General features: G+C 39.3%; 1 protein-coding gene across 2 annotated transcripts in view; it reads right to left on the minus strand.

Moving 5' to 3' along the window:
- Positions 1-590: 590 nt before the first annotated feature.
- The window catches only part of RESF1 (retroelement silencing factor 1), a 35,546-nt gene continuing 13,422 nt past the window's right edge, over positions 591-22,714 (minus strand). Inside the window, exons 3-6 of one of the 2 annotated variants that reach the window (XM_088141186.1) lie at positions 14,903-14,973; positions 6,735-12,131; positions 4,376-4,453; positions 591-3,486 (exon numbers count right to left, since the gene is read on the minus strand). In XM_088141186.1, coding sequence (XP_087997312.1) covers positions 3,329-3,486; positions 4,376-4,453; positions 6,735-12,102 — 5,604 coding nt within the window. In that variant the 5' untranslated portion in view covers positions 12,103-12,131; positions 14,903-14,973 and the 3' untranslated portion in view covers positions 591-3,328. The remainder of the gene's footprint in view (positions 3,487-4,375; positions 4,454-6,734; positions 12,132-14,902; positions 14,974-22,714) is intronic. The other variant, XM_088141187.1, reaches the window with a different exon arrangement.

Here is a 22,714-nt window from a genome sequence, read left to right on the forward strand (position 1 = left end):
AAAAGCAAGCATGTGTGTGGGTGTGTCAATAAAAAAGTTATGCCAAGAAGACAGCAGAGACTCAGGAAAAAGAGGGCTCCAAACCAAAGCAAACACCTCAGCAGTAGTCTTCAGACAGCAAGAGAAAAAAGTCAATTCTTGGAGCTGCAAGACCGCTGAGAGGCCCGACCAGAGTCTGAAAACCCACAAAAGCCTACAAACCGAACCAAGCCCACTGTGTGTAGCAGCCCAGGCGCAGAGCTCTACAAACTTGCTCCAGGAACAGAAGACGGTGTGCTGGGGGGGGGGAGAGAAAAGCCCATTTGCAAGTCTATAAAGGAGTGAAAAGGGTTTTCACATTCAAATGGACTGAGACGGGCTACAAGAGCTGAAAACCTGAGGAAAAGGGGAAGATTTAGAAAACTAAGAGCTAAGAAATAATTAACATAAGAAAAACCATAGGATTATACACATAGGAATAAGAAAATAGAAGTAGAATATAAGGATAGAAAATGTACAGATTAAATAAGAATAGAAATAGATAGAAAATAGAGAGATAATAGAATAAGACAGGAGTTTATATTTTGTACAATAAAATAGCGTTGTGTAGAAAAACAAAGTACAGTCTGTGTGTCTGTGTTCTGTACTATATTAAGAAAAACCCTAACAGGTTATTAACCACATTATTAGTGTGAAAATCCATTCTTACGCTTATTAATCTGGATATCAAATAGTCATGCTTAATAATGGTTTATTTACTAAAAATGAACGATAGATACAAAGGAATCAGGACAATTCTACAAGAAAAACAGAAGCAGCAGCCGTTTGCATGACCTCATCCTTTGCAAGATAAACAGATATGAAGACATTATCTACAATGAAAAGAAACCCGGGCCGCTCACAGTCTCAGAACTAAACACTATTTTAGGAAACAAGCTAATGTGTTTTGGACTTTGTATAAGTCCAAAAATGAAATTATAATTAATATGCAATGATTTAGTTATAAACAAATATTTGAGGCTAATTACTTGGCATTCAATAGTTACAGTTTGCAGACTAACATAGAGATCTTAAGCAGTTAACAATCTGTGGGGAATTTAATACATTTAATTCAATGACAAAAAAACAGACAGATTCAAAGAAGACTGGGGAAAACAGGATTTTGAGAAATGATTCATTTTACTGGAGCACAGGCAGGGTTCAGGTATAAACTGAGAAAGCAGAAAAATAAAAATAGAAAGATGTGGCATTAAGGCTTGCTGCCACAGCAAAGAAAGAAAAGAGCAAAATACTTTTTCTTACAACAGCAAAAAAGTCAAGATTTCAAAGGAGCCTTTAATTACATTCACACAACATGTTGGGAAAGGCACACTGCAATGAAATAGAGTGGAAATTTTATGGGCTGTAGTGTGCTTTTCCTCTTGGCTTACAACAAATGATACCCACTATTCAGCCAAATTAGCCACAATGATGACATTCACATCCACCTTTGATGGTCTGACCATATTTACAGAAGAATTTGCCATCTCCCTACAATCTCTCATTAAAGTTTGGAATCCCATCAAGAAGGAAAGTCCTATTAAAAGAAACCTCAAGAGGACTTGTATAAGAGGATTCCAATTCTGTAGAAATAAGTAAATATCAAATCAAGAGTTCCATTAAATTTAATGCCTATGTTATAGACTGCACTAGTTTTAATGGTCCTTATTTCTTGGTAGACCTTTTTACTTATCAGTAGAATTATCATGATTTGGACAGCTCTGTGGTTTATCTTTTTTCAACACAGAATGATCCCACAAAGTTTAAAAGGGCTTCTATTCTGTGTTATCTTCTATTCTTGATAAACACAGGCGGACTTTCTTTAACTCTGGTGTTATCTCCCATAGAGGAAATACAGGGCTGAATCATCTAATCACATACCTCTATGCTATTGAAATTATTTCAATTTTTGCATTTTTATCTTTTAATTGCCAGAAAAGCAGCAGAGATTGTAAGAACTCTCTCACTCACTCATATACTGTGAGTTATGTAGTAGATGCCAGGTGAGGGACCGCTTGGAAGGTGGGTGGTGGTAATGAGAACTACCAAGGCACTACCCCAAAGTAGGAGGCAGCCCAGAGCATGAAAAGCTGCAGGTAAAGTATATTATTTATTGAACAGCACTGGTAATCCTACAATTTGCATTTATATTTTGTACTTGTGTTCTGCATGTTTATCTTATTCATGTTTTTATCCTGAATTGCATATTATATATGCACATACATCATTTAACTATGTTGTTTATTCTACTTAAAAGTATTGTGAACTTTCAGTCAAAAAAGCAATGCTGTATAGGAGCAGAAGTAACAAAAATAGATTTTGGAGATGATCTTGCATAGGATGTCATTTATAACCTTAGCCATCCAATTTAAAATTTGAGCAATTTTTAGAAATACACAAAAACCACTTATGGTCAAAATAAATGTGTTTTTAATTCTGTAAACAGATACCACCATTTAAAGGTAAGTAAACATTTAATCAAAATACATATTACTGCCAAAATAAACAAGGTAACAAAAGTGCCAAACAATAAAAGGCACTTAAAATGAACATTCAATATCACAGTAGTTTCTAGGCACAAATTTTGTTACATTTAGCTAATATAGCTTACTGAGGGATTTGTCTTGTAAAAATAATTGGAAGAGTCCAAATGAAATGCTCATTAAAATGGTTCAGAATTCAAATTCAAATTTTAAATATATTTCCATTTCAATCATAGTAACCATTTTAACACTAGCCCTTTTGCTTCTTTTACCCAGAACCCCCTTCTACCCCAAAAACCCATTATAGAAATGGAATTACAGATAAAGCAAAAGTTGATTCCCTGGTATGATCCTAATGTCCCAACAAAACTGATAGCAGCTGATAGTCTCTCAAGTTCCCTGTAAACCTACTAAGGCTTATTACAAGCTCTTGTTTCTTGTTTTAGCTATTTTCCCAACGCTTAACAAAATACAGCCTAATTCCTTTAAAATGTCTAGTTAAAAAACATTTGGCCTCTTTTTGAACTGACACTGCCTTGCTATCATTCTGAAACTTAGGCCAGATGTTGAACTTAACAGAACCCAATGAAACTTCTGACAGTTGAAACTATAACACGTTCCAGGATTCAACAGTTCATACATTTACATAAGTACTTACTTAAGATAAGTAAGTCATTATTACATACTTAAGATACGCATGAAATAAGTTATGAAAGGTCACATCTATGGAAGTCACATTACATGCCCGAATCATCAGGATCTTAATATAAGCGCAGCCACAATCCAAAGCATGTTGTTCACAAAACAAAGCTCAAGTCCATGGACTCCTAGCTTAAAGGACTGCTATCCAGGCTTCGGCTTCTTTTTTGTAGATGCATTTTCCGGTAGGTTTCAAAAGTGGCTTTGGAATCTTTCATGGATCCATGGAATGCTTCATTTCCTTCCAATAGTTTTATTGCAGTATCAAGTGGAATGTCATCATCAACTGCAAGATTAGCAACAAAACCATCCCACTATTTTAGTTTGGTGGTTTACAATAGAAATATGCAGAAAACAGAATATGTGTTTTGTTTCATCCAGGGAACAAACACACCGTGTCCAAAAAAAAATTCAGCTGGATCATTCTAGGCAGGTTACAGTCTGGCTGAACCAAAACTGGAATCATTTCAATTGTTAAAGGCTTTGGCAGTAAGCAGGACAAGGTTGGTCAGCTTTGTCCCTCTGTCCCCTCCTTCTCTATGGGGCCCATGCACCAGCCTGCCCTCAAATCTTCCCAGCATCTTCCTTTTTCCTACCTTCTCTCAGCTGCTACACACCTCTGCACACTAATACTAGGACCCTCTCCTTACAATAAAAACTCTGGGGTGCACAGGTAAAATCTCACAGCCCCTCATTGAAATCATGGAACACAAAGCTTTATGCTCCGAAACAAAGCCAAATGACATTAACAACTACAGAATTCAACACCCACCTTTATCTCCTGGAGAAGGCAATTAAATAAGATCAAAGAAGTTTTGTGTACAGTCCTCAAAACCAAATTACAAAGAAAGAATCCAGCTGGCTCTGTCTAAAAGTCTATTTTGCCTAGCATCCTTAACCTACCACAGCCAGACAGATTTCTCTGAGAAGCCAACAAGCAGGTTGCAAGTCTCTCCTGCTTCAATTCATGAACTGTGTTAATTTCACCTATCACATTTTTTATAGCTAGATTAGTCTAGCAAAACTAATTCCAAAAATACCAGTCTGCTGAGATATTAGCTACAAAATATATAGAAATGGAAGGGAGAACAAAGTGTTGTTTGGCAATCTGAATGCTGTTGATGAGGTCCCTACTTACATCCAAAATCAAATTACTAAGTTTTAGACTTGTTTACCTTCAATTTCATTTTCTTCCGTTTTTCTTCTTTTCACAGGACAGTAATTCAACCAGTCTTCTCTTTTACTTTTGACTGCTGAAAATAATAATTAGAAGCTTGTTGTTTGATAAGAGTATGGAAAAATGTTTGTCAGTTTTGACTATGTATAGCACAAGGGTTAAGAAATTTGCTCTGGCTGCCAAAACTCCAAGACAAATTACAGTGGGGCAAAAAAGTATTTAGTCAGCCACCAATTGTGCAAGTTCTCCCACTTAAAAAGATGAGAGAGGCCTGTAATTTTCATCATAGGTATACACCTAAACTATGAGAAACAAAATGGGGGAAAAATCCAGAAAATCACATTGTCTGATTTTTAAAGAATTTATTTGCAAATCATGGTGGAAAATAAGTATTTGGTCAATATCAAAAGTTCATCTCAATACTTTGTTATACATCCTTTGTTGGCAATGACAGAGGTCAAAAGTTTTCTGTAAGTCTTCACAAGGCTTTCACACACTGTTGCTGGTATTTTGGCCCATTCCTCCATGCAGATCTCCTCTAGAGCAGTGATGTTTTGGGGCTGTCGCTGGGCAACATGGACTTTCAACTCCCTCCAAAGGTTTGCCATGGGGTTGAGATCTGGAGACTGGCTAGGCCACTCCAGGACCTTGAAATGCTTCTTACGAAGCCACTCCTTCGTTGCTCGGGCAGTGTGTTTGGGATCATTGTCATGCTGAAAGACCCAGCCACGTTTCATCTTCAATGCCCTTGCTGATGGAAGGAGGTGTTCACTCAAAATCTCACGATACATGGCCCCATTCATTCTTTCCTTTACACGGATCAGTCGTCCTGGTCCCTTTGCAGAAAAACAGCCCCAAAACATGATGTTTCCACCCCCATGCTTCACAGTAGGTATGGTGTTCTTTGGATGCAACTCAGCATTCTCTCTCCTCCAAACACAACGAGTTGAGTTTAGACCAAAACATTCTACTTTGGTTTCATCTGACCATATGGCATTCTCCCAATCCTCTTCTGGATCATCCAAATGCTCTCTAGCAAACTTCAGACAGGCCCGGACATGTACTGGCTTAAGCAGGGGGACACGTCTGGCACTGCAGGATTTGAGTCCCTGGCAGCGTAGTGTGTTACTGATGGTAGCCTTTGTTACTTTGGTCCCAGCTCTCTGCAGGTCATTCACTAGGTCCCCCATGTGGTTCTGGGATTTTTCCTCACCATTCTTGTGATCATTTTGACCCCACAGGGTGAGATCTTGCATGGAGCCCCAGATCAAGGGAGATTATCAGTGGTCTTGTATGTCTTCCATTTTCTAATTATTGCTCCCAGGGTTGATTTCTTCACACCAAGCTGCTTGCCTATTGCAGATTCAGTCTTCCCAGCCTGGTGCAGGTCTACAATTTTGTTTCTGGTGTCCTTCGACAGCTCTTTGGTCTTGGCCATAGTGGAATTTGGAGTGTGACTGTTTGAGGTTGTGGACAGGTGTCTTTTATACTGATAACAAGGTCAAACAGGTGCCATTACTACAGGTAATGAGTGGAGGACAGAGGAGCTTCTTAAAGAAGTAGTTACAGGTCTGTGAGAGCCAGACATCTTGCTTGTTTGTAGGTGACCAAATACTTATTTTCCACCATGATTTGCAAATAAATTCTTTAAAAATCAGACAATGTGATTTTCTGGATTTTTTTCCCCATTTTGTCTCTCATAGTTGAGGTATACCTATGATGAAAATTACAGGCCTCTCTCATCTTTTTAAGTGGGAGAACTTGCACAATTGGTGGCTGACTAAATACTTTTTTGCCCCACTGTATATGAATATATGCTATTTTATTATCTACAGTAGTCCATTTTTGAAATTTAGGGAATTTCAGTCAGAACAAGATGATGGCCAGAGTCAAATCCAAACCTGTAACAGATACTATTAGCTATCACTGTGTTGAGATCTTTAGCTTTCCACTGACTCGAAGGCACCAAAAAAGAAAAAAAGAAGAAAAGAAAAAAGAAGCTGTCTAGCCAACTTAAAAGGTATTTTATAGATAATTAGCACTTTAGAAATAGCAATACAAATGCAGTACAAGTAGTCTTCAATTTAAGGAGTTCCATTCCTAAGGTCTGTCCTTAAATCGAATTTGTACGTAAGCCAGAACAGCATTACTGTATAAGTAGTATTGTGTAATGAACATGAACCATTGTGTATTTAACTCGAATTTTGCTACAATAGGTTCCATTCTTAACTATGGGTCATCCATAAACCATGCGTTCTTAACCCAGGGACTACCTGTATTAGTCTGCATTTGTAAATTAAAAAAAAAAAGAGAGACATTATAATTCAGTTTGACTGATTACAAGGAAACCAAAGTACCTGTAACAGACATTCGGTTTTTTTCAGGAAGCTTAGTTGCTTCTAAACTTTGTTCTTCAGACACGGACTTCCTAAATAATATTTCTGGACACATTTTGAATTCAAGCATTTGTGGCCTCTCTGCGTCAGACTTCTGGGACGAAGAGCTGCTTTTTTGGTGGGGTTCCGACTCCCCAGTTCGATGACTTGGTTTCACATGCCAAACTGGTTTGGAATGCCAGGAATCTAGGCTTGTCAAATGAATGGTCTTTTGGGCAGTCCGTTTAAATGCAACTCTGTTCAAATAGTTTTTCTTTTCCTTTTGAAGAAAAATAGAGAGTTTATTTTTTCTTTTAAAACACTTTTTATCAGAAAAGGATCTCTCAGACCACTTGTCTCTGCTACTACCATCCAATATGCCTTCTTTGTCTGGAGAGTGGATTTTAAGTATATTGGAAGGATGGCCCCTTTCGTTCTGGGATGCAGGAATTCTATTATCGAAATGTGAGCTTCGGTGTTTCCATGAATTTTTCTTATCTTTTGTGTATGCATATTTCTCTAGATTTATTCTTTTAACAGGCTGTTCGACATTGTGTTCAATATGCTTAGGACGAACAGATTCATTATATTGTACTTTTTTGTATCCATAACGTTTCTCCAAATCTTTTTTTTGAATTTTCTTTTTAATTAAATGCTCACGCGAACCCAAGGTAGAGTTATGCTCGGAATTATCATGTTTTTCAGAAACAAAACTAACACTGCTTAAAGTCAAGGAATGTGTGACATCATTATGCTGGATTCCCAATGCTTTACGCTTTTTTTCCTTCACCATTTGTCTCTTTAGACTCATGCTTGAAATTGGTCCTTTAATCATGCGTGTTTCACTGGTGTCCCTTTTAATTTTGTATCTTTCAAAATTGGTACTATGCTTGGTTTCTATTCTTCTATGATGATCAATATCTGTTTTTGATTTCAGAGTTTTGTCAAAATACTTCTCAGATTTCATTTTGGCAAACTTTTTGATCATTATCTTTTTGAAGTTTGTATTTAAATGATACTGTGCTTCACTTTTTGAGATACTCCTTCTTCCATGTATCTGGCTGTGTATTTTATTAGTTTCAACTCTTTCTTTTTGCAGAGACTGGGAATGTGCAGAGCGAGGCAGTTCTATGACCTGTTTGTTAGATTCCTGTGAATCTGATTTTTCCAATAAAGAACGCAGAGTAACTGCTTGTTCTGCTTTTGGTAGTTTATCTTCCTTTACCTGAGGTTCAGTTTCTCTATATCCTAAAGTTTTATTTAAAGCCTTGGTACTCTGGTCCCCCAAAAGAACAGTATGACTACCTGCATCTAATATGGAATTCTGTACTTCATTTTTTAGGCTACAGTCAGATTCATTTTCTCTGGATTTTGATCTATCTTTAGACTGTGAATACAGGCCAGCTTTTCCCTTCAAACTAGCTTCTTTAGCTAGCATGCATGAACAAGGCTCCACATTATATCCTGAAGCTATCCACCCTGGCAAGCAGCAGTACGTTCGCTCTGTTTTTCCAAATCTTTCAGACCGGGTAATTTTGCTGTCAACATTTAAGTCCTGGTTAGATTTCCTGTAGCAACGCTTATCTTTCCTCAAGTTACCTTTTGAATCCATTCTCATATGGTCATCTCCATGGTTATCAAGCTTGTTAGAGGATTGTTGACTGCATTCGGGAAACACTTCATTCATCTGTTGAGAATTTAGGATTACTATTTTAATTTGCTCTACTGCATCCCTGGGATCAAGGTTTTTCTCATGACTCCTAGTATTTTCTTTCTCTTCTCTCTCTGCCAGAATAGTTAGAGACTCTTTGCTTTCTGTTCCCTTTACCATATTCAAATAACCAATTCCATAGGGAAATTCTTTTGACAGCTCAGTTAGCTGATCGTTCAATAACATTACAGGGGGTTCAGTGCTTCCCAAATGGGCTGGCTTGCCTTCATCCAGGACATGCTCTGAGGCATCTGCTTTTCTATCGCTGGGCATGTTGTCTGTGTTGCACAGACCCTCCTGATTTCCAAACACCTCATTAATGGACAAATCTGTATTGCAATCATAAGATATATCTTGCTCAGTATTTTTCCCTGAAAGTGGAACAACTTCTAAAAAGTCATTGTTCTTTTGTTCCCCAGAGTTGTTTGCATTTGTTTCCATTAAAGTTTTGTCATGTTGAGGGCTTTCAAATGTTTGCAAGTCTTCAGGTTTTCTTGCAAAATCTTTGGATAAACTTCCTGATGGTGGCAATACAATGCCTTCCTCTGAAATACTCATCCCAACTTCAGTGTCATTTGTCAAAAGGCCAGATTCTTCCTCATTGTGATGCAGAGAAAGCTTGTGTTCTTCTGAAGTTTCATGCTTTGTACCAGATTTCGAAGGGCTTGTACTAAAGATGTTTGCTATCTGTGAATTATAAAATGCATCACCTTGTACAAGAGTACAAACACTGGATATTTGCAACATACTATCATTCAGCACAACTTCAGTATTATTGGATTCATCCAAATTTGGACCATGTTTTTCAGATGTTACACATTTTTGAGGAGATGTAGTTAAATGTTTAGTGATCAATTCACATAGATGTTGGTCTCCTGAATTGAGTTTATGTTGCTTTAATTCAAGAGGAGAGGTATTAGTTATCTCTTGCTTTAGGTCAAAAGAATAATTTGTTCCAACTTCTGCTTTCACTGTTTTATTTTTTTCTGTGGATTTGCTTGTTTCCTGGTGCACATTTAATTCTTCACAGTATTTATAGGAATCTGTAGGTGAGTAAATAGTTCTTTTTTCTCCTTTATTAGTATCTGATTTTGCAGAGGTAAATTCTTCTATGGTACGGACACTGCCTTCTTCAATAGCTGGATAGATGATTTCAAACAGAGACTGATTATTTTTCTTCACTTCATTCTTTTTTGATAGTATCAGTGGAGTAACAATAGCTACTTGAAGTTCAGAGCTTTTTGGCAAATTGGAATTTACTCCATCAAGGTTTTTTCCAAAAGATGAAGAAGTGTAAGTCTGAGTTCTTTCAACTGTAATTTTAGTGTCATAATTTTGAATCAATGTATTGGGGAGGTTTTCAAAAATTTGTGCTGTACCTTTGCCATCTAGCCCATCACTGGAAGATTCAGTATTTCTATTTCGTTGTTCATGTAAGAATGCTGGAAGGGATTTTCCCCATAGAGCCAGACTTGTTGTTAGCTCCTCCAAAGAACAACTTCTTTCTACTCCATGAGGAGTTTGAGTTACAGCTTCAACTCTTTTGGAAATGGGGGATGAACTAGACACATCAGCAATTTTTTCACTATTCCCAGATTTCTGAAGACAAGTGTTTTCACTATGCTGAATCGGACATGCAGATGTAGAACAATGCAGATTTTCACTGTCCTCTTTTACGGAATGTTTCATTGAGGATAATCCCTGAGGAACACCTGAATTCTGAACCAAACTTTGAATATTATCATTTAAATATTGACCAACACCATCTCCTGAACCTTTATTCTGTTTAATAGGATTAAATATGTCATCCTTAGCTGCAGCTGATATTTTCTCCAATTGATTATGAGCAGAGTTAGCAATCTGTTCAAAGCCTTTATAGTTTTTTATGTTTGTCCCTTGAGTAGAATCAATGGGAGAGGTTTTATAGCTTAATCTAATAGTTCTGTCAGTGTTAACAGGATTTCCAGATGCATCACCATTAGAATCAGAACATGAATTCTCTTGAATAGTGAAATGCTTATTTTGGTATTTATCTCCACCTTCAACATCAGCATTAAGTAACATATTTTCATCACCAGTACCTTTCAGCATATTCCACAGAATTGGCAATAAATGATTCTTTGTTTTCTGTGGTACAAAGGAAGAATTATGTGAATTAGATGAAAACTGATTTGCAGTGACTTTATCTGAAGGAACCTGCTGGACATTACATACCACTGATTGATTGGTATTAGGAGGAGGAAATAAATTATGATTTTGATTGTTTACCAGAGTATTAGAGGTCTTTCCACTCTGTACAGGAGATTGATATATTTTTTGTTTTAATCTAAAATTGTCTTTAAGTTTTAATAATGCATTTCTCATTTCATACAATGTTCGAACATTCAGTGATAAACTCTCTCTAGTAATTTTAAGTTTATCCTTAGATAAACTCTCATTACTTACATTATTTTCTTGTTGCAAAGTTCTATTTGTTTGAGGTAAGGGTTCAGCAAACTGACCTATTGTAGCTGTTGGTACATTGTTAGAAAGATTGCCTTCAACTTCAACAAATGACTTTACTGATTCATCAGAAAGCTGCATTGTAGATTTTAGTCCATTTACATTATAGGCAATGGTGCCTACCGCATTTGTTTCTGTAGAGGATGACAGAGATTGAGACTTCTGACCAGGCTGAACAGGATATGAATTGCTACTCTGATCAATCAGAGAACGATGATAACTTTCAACATTTTCATTAGATAAATTTGCAGTTGGCTGTTGCAGAACAAATTGTCCATGGTTTGCTTGTAGAGGAGCCATCAGATCCAATAGTGAAGAGTTTATATTAGTAGTCTGGGCTGCATTTCTGCTATCATAGTGAGAATATATTGCATATGGTGAAGGATTTATTTGCTCAGAGGCATAATGTGATTGCATAGCTACTGGAATACCTGGATTTGGACAATTCTTTGCTGAAGAGTAATCAGGACACTGGACATTTTGCTGAGGAGGTAAATAATAATCTGATACAGAGTTAAGAGATACTCTAGCATCTGCTTGGGAGGTAGCAGGCCCATTCAGGTAATAGTAGGGCATCAGTGTTGGGGGCCCTTTTGGAGATGAACCATTTAGGGGAGCTTGCTGATATACTGAAGTTCTCATAGAATTTGAACAATTCTGCAATGGTTGATTATTGAAACTGTCCATGGCCATATATGCATTTGTCTTTTGATGCATGTTTTGCACGGAATTAACTGTATTTCCCTGTAATGCTATAGAGGAAGAAATGTGCATGTTCCTTGATAAATTTGGATTCTGAACATCAGCTGCCATCTGGACTGTCCTAGCAGAAAATGAAGATGGAGACAAGTTATAAAAATTATTGCTTAGTCCAAAGCTTGAATCAGATACTGTTGTTTTAGGAAATATAGATCGTAAGGTTTTAGAGGCACTGTTATTTCGAAATTGTGATTTATTTGCCAAGATATACTTCATGCTTGATGGAATATTTGTGGTTTGGCTGTTTCCAGAGGAATTACAAAAATTCTGCATCAAGACATTTGCTTGGGAAGTAACAGAAGCAGCAGAAGTCACTTGTGGTGTCAGGTAGGGTCTACGTGTTTGCAACTTATTGGTCATCCCTACATTCCAGTCCATAGTGCTGATAGTTCTTAGATTTCAGGAATCTAAGAGGAGAAAAAAGTAACCATAAAATTTCATTTATGACCCTCAAATGAAACTATACAGCCCCATATCAAAATGCTATTTTACAAGCTATTTCTCCCCAGCCCCATATCAAAATGCTCTTATACTAGCTATTTAAGTGAACACTTCTGCTATCACCCTATCACACATTAAAGTATTTTAAGAGTTTCTAAATGCTAGCACTGACATATGGAAGTTAACAGATCTCAACAGTTTCACACTCCACAATGATGTCTGAACATGGCAAAATTAGCAGTATATATTCACAATAGAAGTTTAACCAAATATAATCACTTACAGTTTGGCTTCTAAGGGGACCTAAATGTTTGTAAATATTGTAAATTAACAGATGCACACAACGGGGGAAGCTAGAAACCTAATAGTTCCCCCCCCTTGGTATTCTAATCATTGTCTAACTAGCTTTATCTTCTCTTTTTTTTAATATATATAAGCAATATTAAGTAACAATACAGTGGTGATCTTAATACTAGTAATCAACTCAAGATCAAAACCTTTATTGTACAACACTTTGATACAACCCACAGTGGTTCTTTATTGTTATATTCAATTCTGGATGAAGAAGCCAAGTATTATTATGCTTATTAACACTGACATTTTAAACCATAATTAAGATTGGTATTTCTTTTATTGAATCTTCAATAGCTTAAACTATTTAAACATTGGAGCATTAATAACTTTTTAATCAGCCTTGTATAAATACCATTGTATCGAAATAAAATAAGGTACTATGTAAGTTTTATAACAGTGCTTTATATAACGTTCTACACAAGAAGAAAAAAGATCATTCAGGATTGTTATGTTAGCTTTGTGTGAGAACTACCACAAATTCAGTTTGATTTAGATTCCTGCTTCATTCATCAATCACATGAAGTCCTGGTTTTTTTCATAACTTGTCTGTTTATTTTCTAATTACCCACCTCTCTTCCATATCGCAAACTTAATTTGGTTTTTTCCCTCACTTTAGAGCTGTCCTTTCCTCCTTTTCTTCAGTCTTCTTGCTTAATGTTTCCCAAAAGTGCCCAGAACATCTACACCTCTAAAAAACACTAATCTGCATCTGAATCTCAAATAACTGGTATGCTGTATAGTATTTTGAAGTGAAGCACCTCCTTTTCAGGACCAATAAGTGAGTTTTTAACAGTACAGTGGTACCTCGAGATACGAACGCCTCTACTAACGAACATTTCGGGTTACGACCAGCTTCGGCAGGAAAATTTTACCTCAGGTTACGAACTCGCCTCGAATTACGAACCGGATCCGCGGCCATTTTCCCTGCTGCCACGCGGTCGCGGCTTCCTGTGGGCGAGGTCGCGGTAGCAAGGAGTCGTTCGGTGAGGCTTGTGGTGTGTTTTGCGGTGTTTTGCGAAGGCTTTTGGTGTGCGTGTTAGCATGGCTTCAAAGAAAATGCAGAGCAGGCTTGGTGGGAGTAAGGCTCTGAAGAGAAAATTGCCTCGGGTTGTGACCAACTCGGGATACGTCCAGAGTCACGGAACGGATTAAGTTCATATCCCGAGGTACCACTGTATTTAAACTTGCCTGAGCTGGTAACTCCTCCCTTGTGGATTACTTTTCATATGTTATCCTACAAGGATAAGGAACTATGTGCAACTTTTTCTTTAGTGATGTATCACAACTGACCTCAGGCCAGACGTCACATGACATGAAAGCTTTCTCTTCACATATATAATTATGCCAAAGTGAAGCCATGTCAACTAGCTTGCTCAAGTGATTCAAGTGCTATGATATAACATGCGTCTAATTAGAGTGTGCTGAACATGAAACTATGGGGTGCTGTGATAGCTATAATTTGCTATTCTTATCGCTGAAATCAAGAAATGAAAGAAACTACAGTGCTTACAAAAGGTTAAGGGAAATAGGCATGGAAACTAAAGCAAGTTCCAAGATTTTATAAACTAAGGTAAAGGAGTGTCATGAGCTCTTAATGAGCTCTGTATGAGCTCTATTGGTTTTACCAATAGACATGCTTCTCATGTTTTATTCTGTAGTGCTTCAGTAAAGTAAAGGAAGTCATAAACTGCCAAATCAGGCTGTCCATTCATTTATCAGGATTCATCAGTAGGCCACTGAAGAAACTATACAAAGTTACGACAATGCTGAAAGGAGACTTATGACTGGTCCTCGAGGCTGCGGCCATCCCAGCACCCCCGCGGTCACGTGATCAGGATCTGGATGCTTAGCAACCCATTTGCACTTACAACCAGTTGCCAAGCACCCTGCAATCACACAATCACTATTTTCAACCTTCCAAGCCAGCTTCCCCAGAAAGTCAAAGGGGAAGCTGGCAGGGAAGACTGCAAGTCGCTGGGGTAAGTCTCCCCCACCTGTGTACCCTCCCCCAGCCTCTCTGCACTCATATCACACCAGCCACTCGTGCACCCCACACATCATCCCCAACCTTCTCCCACACTGCCACATACCCGTCACTCCCTCCCGCACCCAGCAGCAGCCACTTACCTGCCTGCCGGCCTGGGACTTACAACTTCCTGCTGGCTTCCCCACTGACTGTGAGATTCAGTTGACAATGGCAACTGGGATTGCAGGGACTGCCATCACTAAGCGATGCAGTCACACTTTACGGCCACATCGCTTAGCGACAGAAATTCCAGCCCCAATTGCTGTCACAAGTCGAGGTCTACCTGTAAATGTATGTAGGTACTATGAGCCATAGAGACGAATAGTCATTATATTTGAATAGCAATTTAATACTTACTTTTTCTAAGACCAGATTTTACTGAACCTTGTTGACTCTTCAGTGTTGTTAGTATCACACAACAATGTTTTCTGAAAAAAAAGAAACACAAGAATTATGGTTCCTAAAACCTGATGCAAGTTTTCACCGTACATGGTCAGAACTATAGAGAACCCCCCCTCCCATAATTTATTATATTAATCTTTATTAAGACTGAGTATCTTATCTGGGCCTAGAAACTAAGCAGCTTAGGATAAAAGGCTACCAAGCAATTCCAAGGCTGTAAACTAGACTCGAAAGTCAAACAAGCATTTCAGAAGAAGACAATGACAAACCATTTTTCTGCACGTAGTCACTAGGAATGAAATTCAATTTGAGGGCTTCTTTTATTTTTACTGTTGCAGATAATATCCTACCAATATATCCTTTACCCCTGAATCAAACCTTGGTTTACACCCAAGTTCAGTTCATTAGAAAGAAGTATATTATTAGGGAAAATGCTGAGAAAATGTATCAGCCGTTATACTGACACCAAGCAATGAAGATGACCTTCTGGACTTAACCCACAAAGGTCCTTTTTATACTCTCAGAAATCACAGTTAACTAGGCCATTTCATCTTCTAATTGATCCCCTTCCAAAACCCCTGATGTCCCTGGAGTCTTGATTGGTCCTTTTTCAAGGTTACCTGGAATCTTCCATAAGGTTCTAGAACAGTGTTGTTCCCTTCATCACATTTTCCAATATCTAGCTTTTGTGGTCTATTTTGACATATTTTTAAATTTGCTTTACCCATTCATCAATCTGCCTGACTCACACTTAAACCCATCTGCTTTTCCATTCGGAGCTAAACTAATATTTTTTATTCTGTTATTGTACTTTACTTGAATAGACTCAGAACCCAAGGTCTGGCTTCCACATTAAGTCTGAACCAATAAACTACAGGTATTCCTTGGACAGTTTAATGACTGCCTCGGACAGTTTGCAGTTATTTGCAGTTAAACAGTGATGAAAAAGTAACTTTTCCACCAACGCCTGCATTTATGACCTTTGCAGTGCCTCTCAAGTCACATGTTCACCACTGAAGTGTTAGTACACGTTGCCTATGCCTGACCCATTTTTTTTTCTTTTTATTCCCCTGGAGAAGCGGAAAGATTGTTTAAACAAGTTTTCTCTTCCTGAATTGCTCTTTTCTGCAGCAGAGCACAGCACTCCCTAAAAACTTAAGTTAATGAGAAATTGACAAGACCCACTAAAGGCTTTTGTTTGCCTCCTAAGCAGCTTGCTAGGCATATTCTAGGTGTATTCCTCATTGTGTGTCTTCCTACTCTCTGTAATCCCTTCCTCTCCAATGAATGTACATGCAAACATTAATTCCCTTCTTGCTAATTATCCCAGCACTCCCCAAGGGTAGGGGAGTGGGGAAAAGGGGCTGTAAGATTTGCCCTTTTACCTGGCTTCCTCATGAGTCGAATTCCAGAATCCTCCCCCACCATTTGGGCTCACCCGACTATTTGGGGTCATATCCTTCTGATGCTGTAAAGCAAAGGAAAGCTGAAGGAAAATAACTTCAAACTGTGGTCACGTGATTTTTCACTTAGTGGCCATTTTGCTTAATTACCGAGTCACCGGTCCCACTTGTGGTTGCTAAACAAGGACTACCTATTTATTATTTGGCATATATGTTTCAAATACTAACTTTTCAATATTACCCATCTCAGGAAATTAAGATGCACTTCTAATAGCATTTTTAAAGCAAGGTCACAACTAATGTGTACATAACAATACTTATCCATGACACAGAACACAGAATACAATGTTGGGGTTGTGAAATGTTAGTACAAAAACCATGAGGAGGAGAGAGGATTCATTCCTATCTCATGGAGAGCCATGAGGAGAAGAGAGGAAAATGAGGGAAACAAGAAGAGAGGTGGGCTCCAAGCCCCTCCCACACAAAGCAGCAAAGCTAGGCCGCAGTGAGGCCACCCCTCTCTTTGTGCTCGTGTGAGACAGGCTTGGTTGAAACCCCGTATTTTCCAACACCCCTTCTTTTCAACCTTGCATGTCTCCATGTCCTACAATATTTAATTTTTCTCTTAGTTCCTGGTAACTGGTTCTCAACAATGGCTTTGTGAAGATGTCCGCTGTCATGTTTCCTGTGGGACAGTAGTCTAGTCTGATTAACCCTTGTTGCAACTCTCTCACCACATGATACTTTACATCAGTGTGCTTAGTCCTCCCACCTACTTTCTCTGACTGTGAAAGTCTGATCCAACTCTGATTGTCTTCAAAGATTTGTATAGGAGTTGGTTCGTCTATACCCATGTCTGCAAGCAATAATCTAAGCCACACAGTCTCATTACATGAGTCTGTTGCTGCCACATACTCTGCTTCTGCAGAGGACTGTGTTATTGTGCTTTGCTTGTGACTTCCCCAGCTCACTGTTCCACCCCCACAGAAAAATACATAGCCACTAGTGGACTTACGGTCAGCAATGTTTTCTGCCCAGTCTGCATCTGTGAATCCCACTAGTCCAGGATTCTCAGTGGCTGGCAGTTTTAGTTTTAGGTGCACGGTCCCCTTTAGGTACCTTCCCACCCTCTTGACACCAGTCCAGTCTCTCTGTGTGGGCGTGCTTTTCTTTCTGCGGAGAATGCCCACTGCAGCTGCAATGTCTGGTCTAGTGCTGGTGGCTAGATACAACAACTTTCCTATGGCACTTCTATATTCATTGTTCTCTGGTAGGAGATCGCTGGGTTCTTGTTGCTTGTGGAAAGCCGTCTCCATCGGTGTAGGCGCAAGATTGGCATTTTACAGTCCTAAGCTTTCCAACAGTTCTAGAATCTTTTGGTTCTGACCTAGAAGAAAGCTCCCATCTTCTTCTCTCTCGATCTGTATTCCTAAGTAGTAGCGGGCATTGCCCAGATGTTTCACTTCTACTTCTCTATTTAGTTGAGAAACAGTATCATTAAAGTCCCTCTTGTTATCGTGGCAAATCATTAAATCATCCACATAAGTATATACACATCCCTCCCATTTCTGTGTCTTGTGTATAGGCAGGGATCAACTTTTCCTTGAACAAAACCCTGGTCAAGAAGTATTTGGTTTAACTTCTTGTTCCACACTCTGACTATCTGCTTCAGGCCATAAATCCGCTTCTGAAGCTTGCAAATGAGATGCTTGGTATTGGGATTAGTGAAGCCTGGAGGCTGTGTCATGTAAAGTTCTTCTTCTATCTCCCCATGTAAAAATGCAGTTTTAACATCTAAGTGTTCGACGTCCATGTTCCTAGATGCTGCTAGACTTAGAAGCATTCTAATTGTGGTGTGTTTCACAACAGGAGCAAAACATTCATCATAGTCCTGTCCATATTTTTGAGAGTAGCCTTTTGCTACCAATCTGGCCTTGTACCTTTGTACTTCACCATTTTCGTCTTGTTTTGGCTTGAACACCCACTTACAACCTATGGCCTTCTTGCCTTTTGGTAGTTTAGTTAAAGTCCACGTTTTGTTTTTGTACAGAGCATCTAGCTCCTCCTGTGCTGCCCTTTTCCACTTATTTGCCTCATCTGCTGCCATCTGCAGCACCTCATTCCACGTTGTGGGTTCTCTTGGTAGCGACAACCTTGTGAGGTAGGTAAGTCTGTCAGCTGGAATTCCTTTGTTGGGTCATGATGAGCGTCTCAGAGCAGGTTCAAGAGCGACGACTGGTGGTTCACCCTCTTCTGCATCCTCGGCCTCATCATCTGTCTCCAGTGGAGTCTCTTCTTGGACTTCCATCTCCCTCTGGGTTGGTGTGGTTGTGTCTCCTGGTGTCAGGCTGAACATCTCAGGCTGGTAACTGCTGCTGTTGGTTTCTCCGCAGTCATTACCCACCTGAGTGCAGCAGCCTCTCTCCCTCTCATCAAAGTATACCACTCTGCATATGCTTACTTTTCCTGTCTTTGGATTCAGGATTCTGTATCCCTTGCTTCCTGGAGCATAGCCAATCATGACTCCTTCTTCAGCTCTAGGGTCTAGTTTGGATCTCCTTTCTTTTCGTACGTGGGCATAGGTCTTAGATTCAAACACTCTTAAATGTTTGACACTTGGTTTTTGCCCATGCCAAAGCTCAAAAGGTGTTACCTTATTGGCTCTGGTTGGCAATCTATTTTGCAAGTATGTAGCTGTGATAAGAGCATCTGCCCAGTATTTGTCAGGTAGATCTGCTTCTAACAGCATACACCTTACCATGTCCATCAATGATCTGTTCTTTCGTTCTGTGACTCCATTACTCTCCAGCGTGTAAGGAGTAGTTAATCTGTGCTCTATGTCTAGTTGTGTTAGGTATGTCTACATCGTATTAGAAATGAACTCACTGCCTCTGTCGCTTTGAAGGGCTTGGGGGGTCTGGCTGAATTTATTCCTTCAGCATATCCCCAGTTTGGGACTTTTCCTTCATCAGGTAGATTACACAATCCCTGGAAAAATCATCTATAAAACTTATGTATTTGTTTCCACCTGCTGACGTTTGAAGAGGTCCAATCAGTGTGGATAAGTTCAAGTTGCATGCCTTTCCCTTTGTTTGGGTATGGCAGGCCTTGTTGCCTTTCCTCTGATGTACACTACACACCGTGACTGGTATTTTTCGCGATTGCTTAGTTCAAGGTCTCTTACCATATTTTCTTTCTTCATTCTAAAAATTGCATCAACGTCCCTGTGTGCAAACCACTTGTGCCAGATGGTGGTGCTGATGTCCTTCTTTCTCTGCTGCTGTTGGCAGATGAGACTGACATCTGGTGGTGGCTGTTCACAGTTCACCTGGCACACTCCATTTTTCTCAAAGCCTGTAACATAAATCTGCCTACCACTGGTTACTTCACATGTTCTATTGGCTTTAAACATTACACTGAAATCTTTTCTGTTTAATGATCGCACACTCAGCAAATTGGTTGTCAATCGTGGTACATAATATGCATCTGTCACTATGAGGTCTTTGTATTTTTCTCCATTAAAACATCTCAAGGGTATTTTGCCTTTTTCTCTTATTGAGATGTAATTCCCAACAGGAAGACCAATGTTCCCTTATGGCTCTTCATTCAGTTCACTAAAGTTATCTCTGTTCCCACAAAGATGTTGGCTTGCACCTGAATCCAAGATCCATTGACTTTTGGCTTCATTAGAATTAGCTCCAAGAACATTTTCTGCTCTGAAAACTGTATGCAGAGCTAATTTTTCCTTGGAATGCCTTCCTTTTGAAAAATCCTTTTTGACTCTGCTTTTACAAAATCTAGCTATGTGCCCTGGCTTGTTGCAGGAATAACAAACAATGGGTTTATTGTTGTGCTGATGAGCAATCAATGGCTTCTGCTCACGTTTCCCTTTTTCTGCCAGGTAACCCATGTCTTTTGTTGACTTTTTATGGAAATAGAAACAATTTTTCTGTCTCCTCATTTCACTTCTAATTGCTCCAAACAATTGAGAAAAATTCATCCCTTGTAAATTCTGCGCTGCTACGAAAGGGTAATATTTGTCAGGTAATGAGCTTAATAGAAAAGCCATTTTTAGTCTTTCATTCATGAGATTTTGAATTGTGCTCAGCCTTTCAAAGATAGACTGCATTCTCAATAAATGCTCGTTAATATCCTCATCTTCTAAAAAACTAGATGCAATCAGTTCCCTAAGTAGCGAAATAATCTTCTGATCATCATTTTCTAAATATAATGTCCTCAGGTTCTCAATCATTTCTTTGGCAGTGGGAAGATTTTTTATTTCTGCCAGTCTGTGATCAGGTAGTGAACTAGAAATTAAAATCATGGCCCTTTTGTTCTTCTGTTCCCATAATATCTTGGCTTCCTCAGAATCCCCTGGTTGTGGTTGTGGGGAGTCTAAACAATCTAGACTGTCCCGAAAGCCTTAGTCTGTATAGCCAAGCTGAAAAATTATCTTCATTTAACTTTGGGATGGGGGAAGCCCCTCCTCTCTCTCCATTGTTAAAAGGGGAGAAAAAGAGAAAAAAATCTGAGCCTTTTTTTAAAAATGTGTAAGCAGTTTCTTGGCTGTAAGATCAAAGAAACCTCCTGGACTGATATGCTGGGCCGGAACCTATGTTGGGGTTGTGAAATGTTAGTACAAAAACTATGAGGAGGAGAGAAGATTCATTCCTACCTCGTGGAGAGCCATGAGGAGAAGAGAGAGAAAATGACCGAAACAGGAAAAAGGCAGGATCCTAGCCCCTCCCACACAAAGCTAGGCTGCAGCGGAACCACCCCTCCCTTTGTGCTCATGTGAGACAGGCTTGGTTGAAACCCCATATTTTCCAACAATGTATACATAACAATACTTATCCATGACACAGAACATAGACTAAACTTAAAGAAGCTTCAATAGACAAAATCAGGATTCAGTTAACATCACATACAAGAAGTGGGTAGCCTTAGATCCCCATTAGATAGCAACAGACCCTACATTCAAGCACTTCTTAAGGCAGGCTATTCAAGCAGCTCTTACTATTAGGAAATTCTTCTTGAGTCCAATGGAAAACTATTTCTTTTTACTGTAAATCCCTTCTTTCTTGCCAAGTCTTCTGGAACAACTCTGAACAATTCTGCCCCATCTTCTAATGACAGCTGTCAGATATGCAAACGCAATCATCATGTTTCTCTGCAGTCTTCTTTTCTACAGCCTAAATTTATCCAATGCTTCCAATTATTCCTCACAAGTCTTTACTATCTTCCTCTCAATCTTTCTTATCTTGACTGCTATCCTTTTGACATGCTCCAGTTTGTCAACATCCTCCCAAAAATGCAGAGACCACAACTAGATATAACATTCTCCTACTATAATGGAATTACCCAAGATTGGACATTTGCAAAACATTGCAGAATAGGAACAGATGGATATTTCATTCATATTTCAAAAACAGGAAGCCAGCTCCCCCTTAAATCAAGAGGAAGTTAGAAAGGGGATCAGACATCCAGGAGGATCCACTTTAATCTATTTGTTGAGAAAATGGAAGATAAAGTACACACATATCCAAGATTCTATAACCTAATTCCTTTGTCCTTGTAAAAACCCTGATGAATAGATTTGTGAGAATTTAGCATTTTGATTACTGTTAGTGTCATGGCCCAGGACTCAAACAACTCAGAGTCTGAAGAAGCTGCTCTGGCTGAACCAGTGGAATCCTAGCCTCAGGAGACACGAAGCCAGGAATCATCCAAGTGGTCCCGTTTACATGGATGCAATCCTTTTTATCTCTTAAAACCACAAACCACAATCAGGACACTCAGAATTTTCATAACGTTCCCAGAACAAATTTTACCACATTTTCCGGTGCCCTGTCCCTGTCCCTTCTGTTCCCATCAAGTTTGCAATTTTCTTCATTTTGCAAGTTCCTCTTATTTCCTGTTATTGCCATAGGCCATCTCCAAGCTAGCCCGTGCTTTTATTATTTATTGTGATCAGACAGCATACATCTATAGGAAAAGAAGTTTTAGGCCACTAGCATTTTTTTCCTTTTACAGTACACAAGGGGCTGCCATGGCATCAGACAAGCACGGCCAGGCCAGGGGTGGCTGCTGCCAGGTGAGGGAGGATGTGCAGGCAGCCACTGGGGTGAGGGGTGAGCACAGCTGGGCCAGCTGCTGTAGGGTGAGCAGGGGGCTGCCATGGCACCACACAAGTGCAGCTGTGCCGGGGGTGGCTGCTGCCAGGTGGGGGAGGGTGTTCAGGGGACTACCACGGGCAAGGGGGTGCCATAGCCAGGCTCCTCGGGAGAAAAAGCTGCAGGAATGTGAGCGACTTACAGAAACAACTTGTGACCTTCCCAGCTGGCTTCCCATTGATTTTGCTTGT

This window comes from Python bivittatus, unplaced genomic scaffold, assembly GCF_059951505.1.
Source record: "Python bivittatus isolate LINGU-HERP-01145 unplaced genomic scaffold, Pbiv_v1 ctg000330_np1212, whole genome shotgun sequence".
Lineage (NCBI taxonomy): Eukaryota > Metazoa > Chordata > Lepidosauria > Squamata > Pythonidae > Python > Python bivittatus.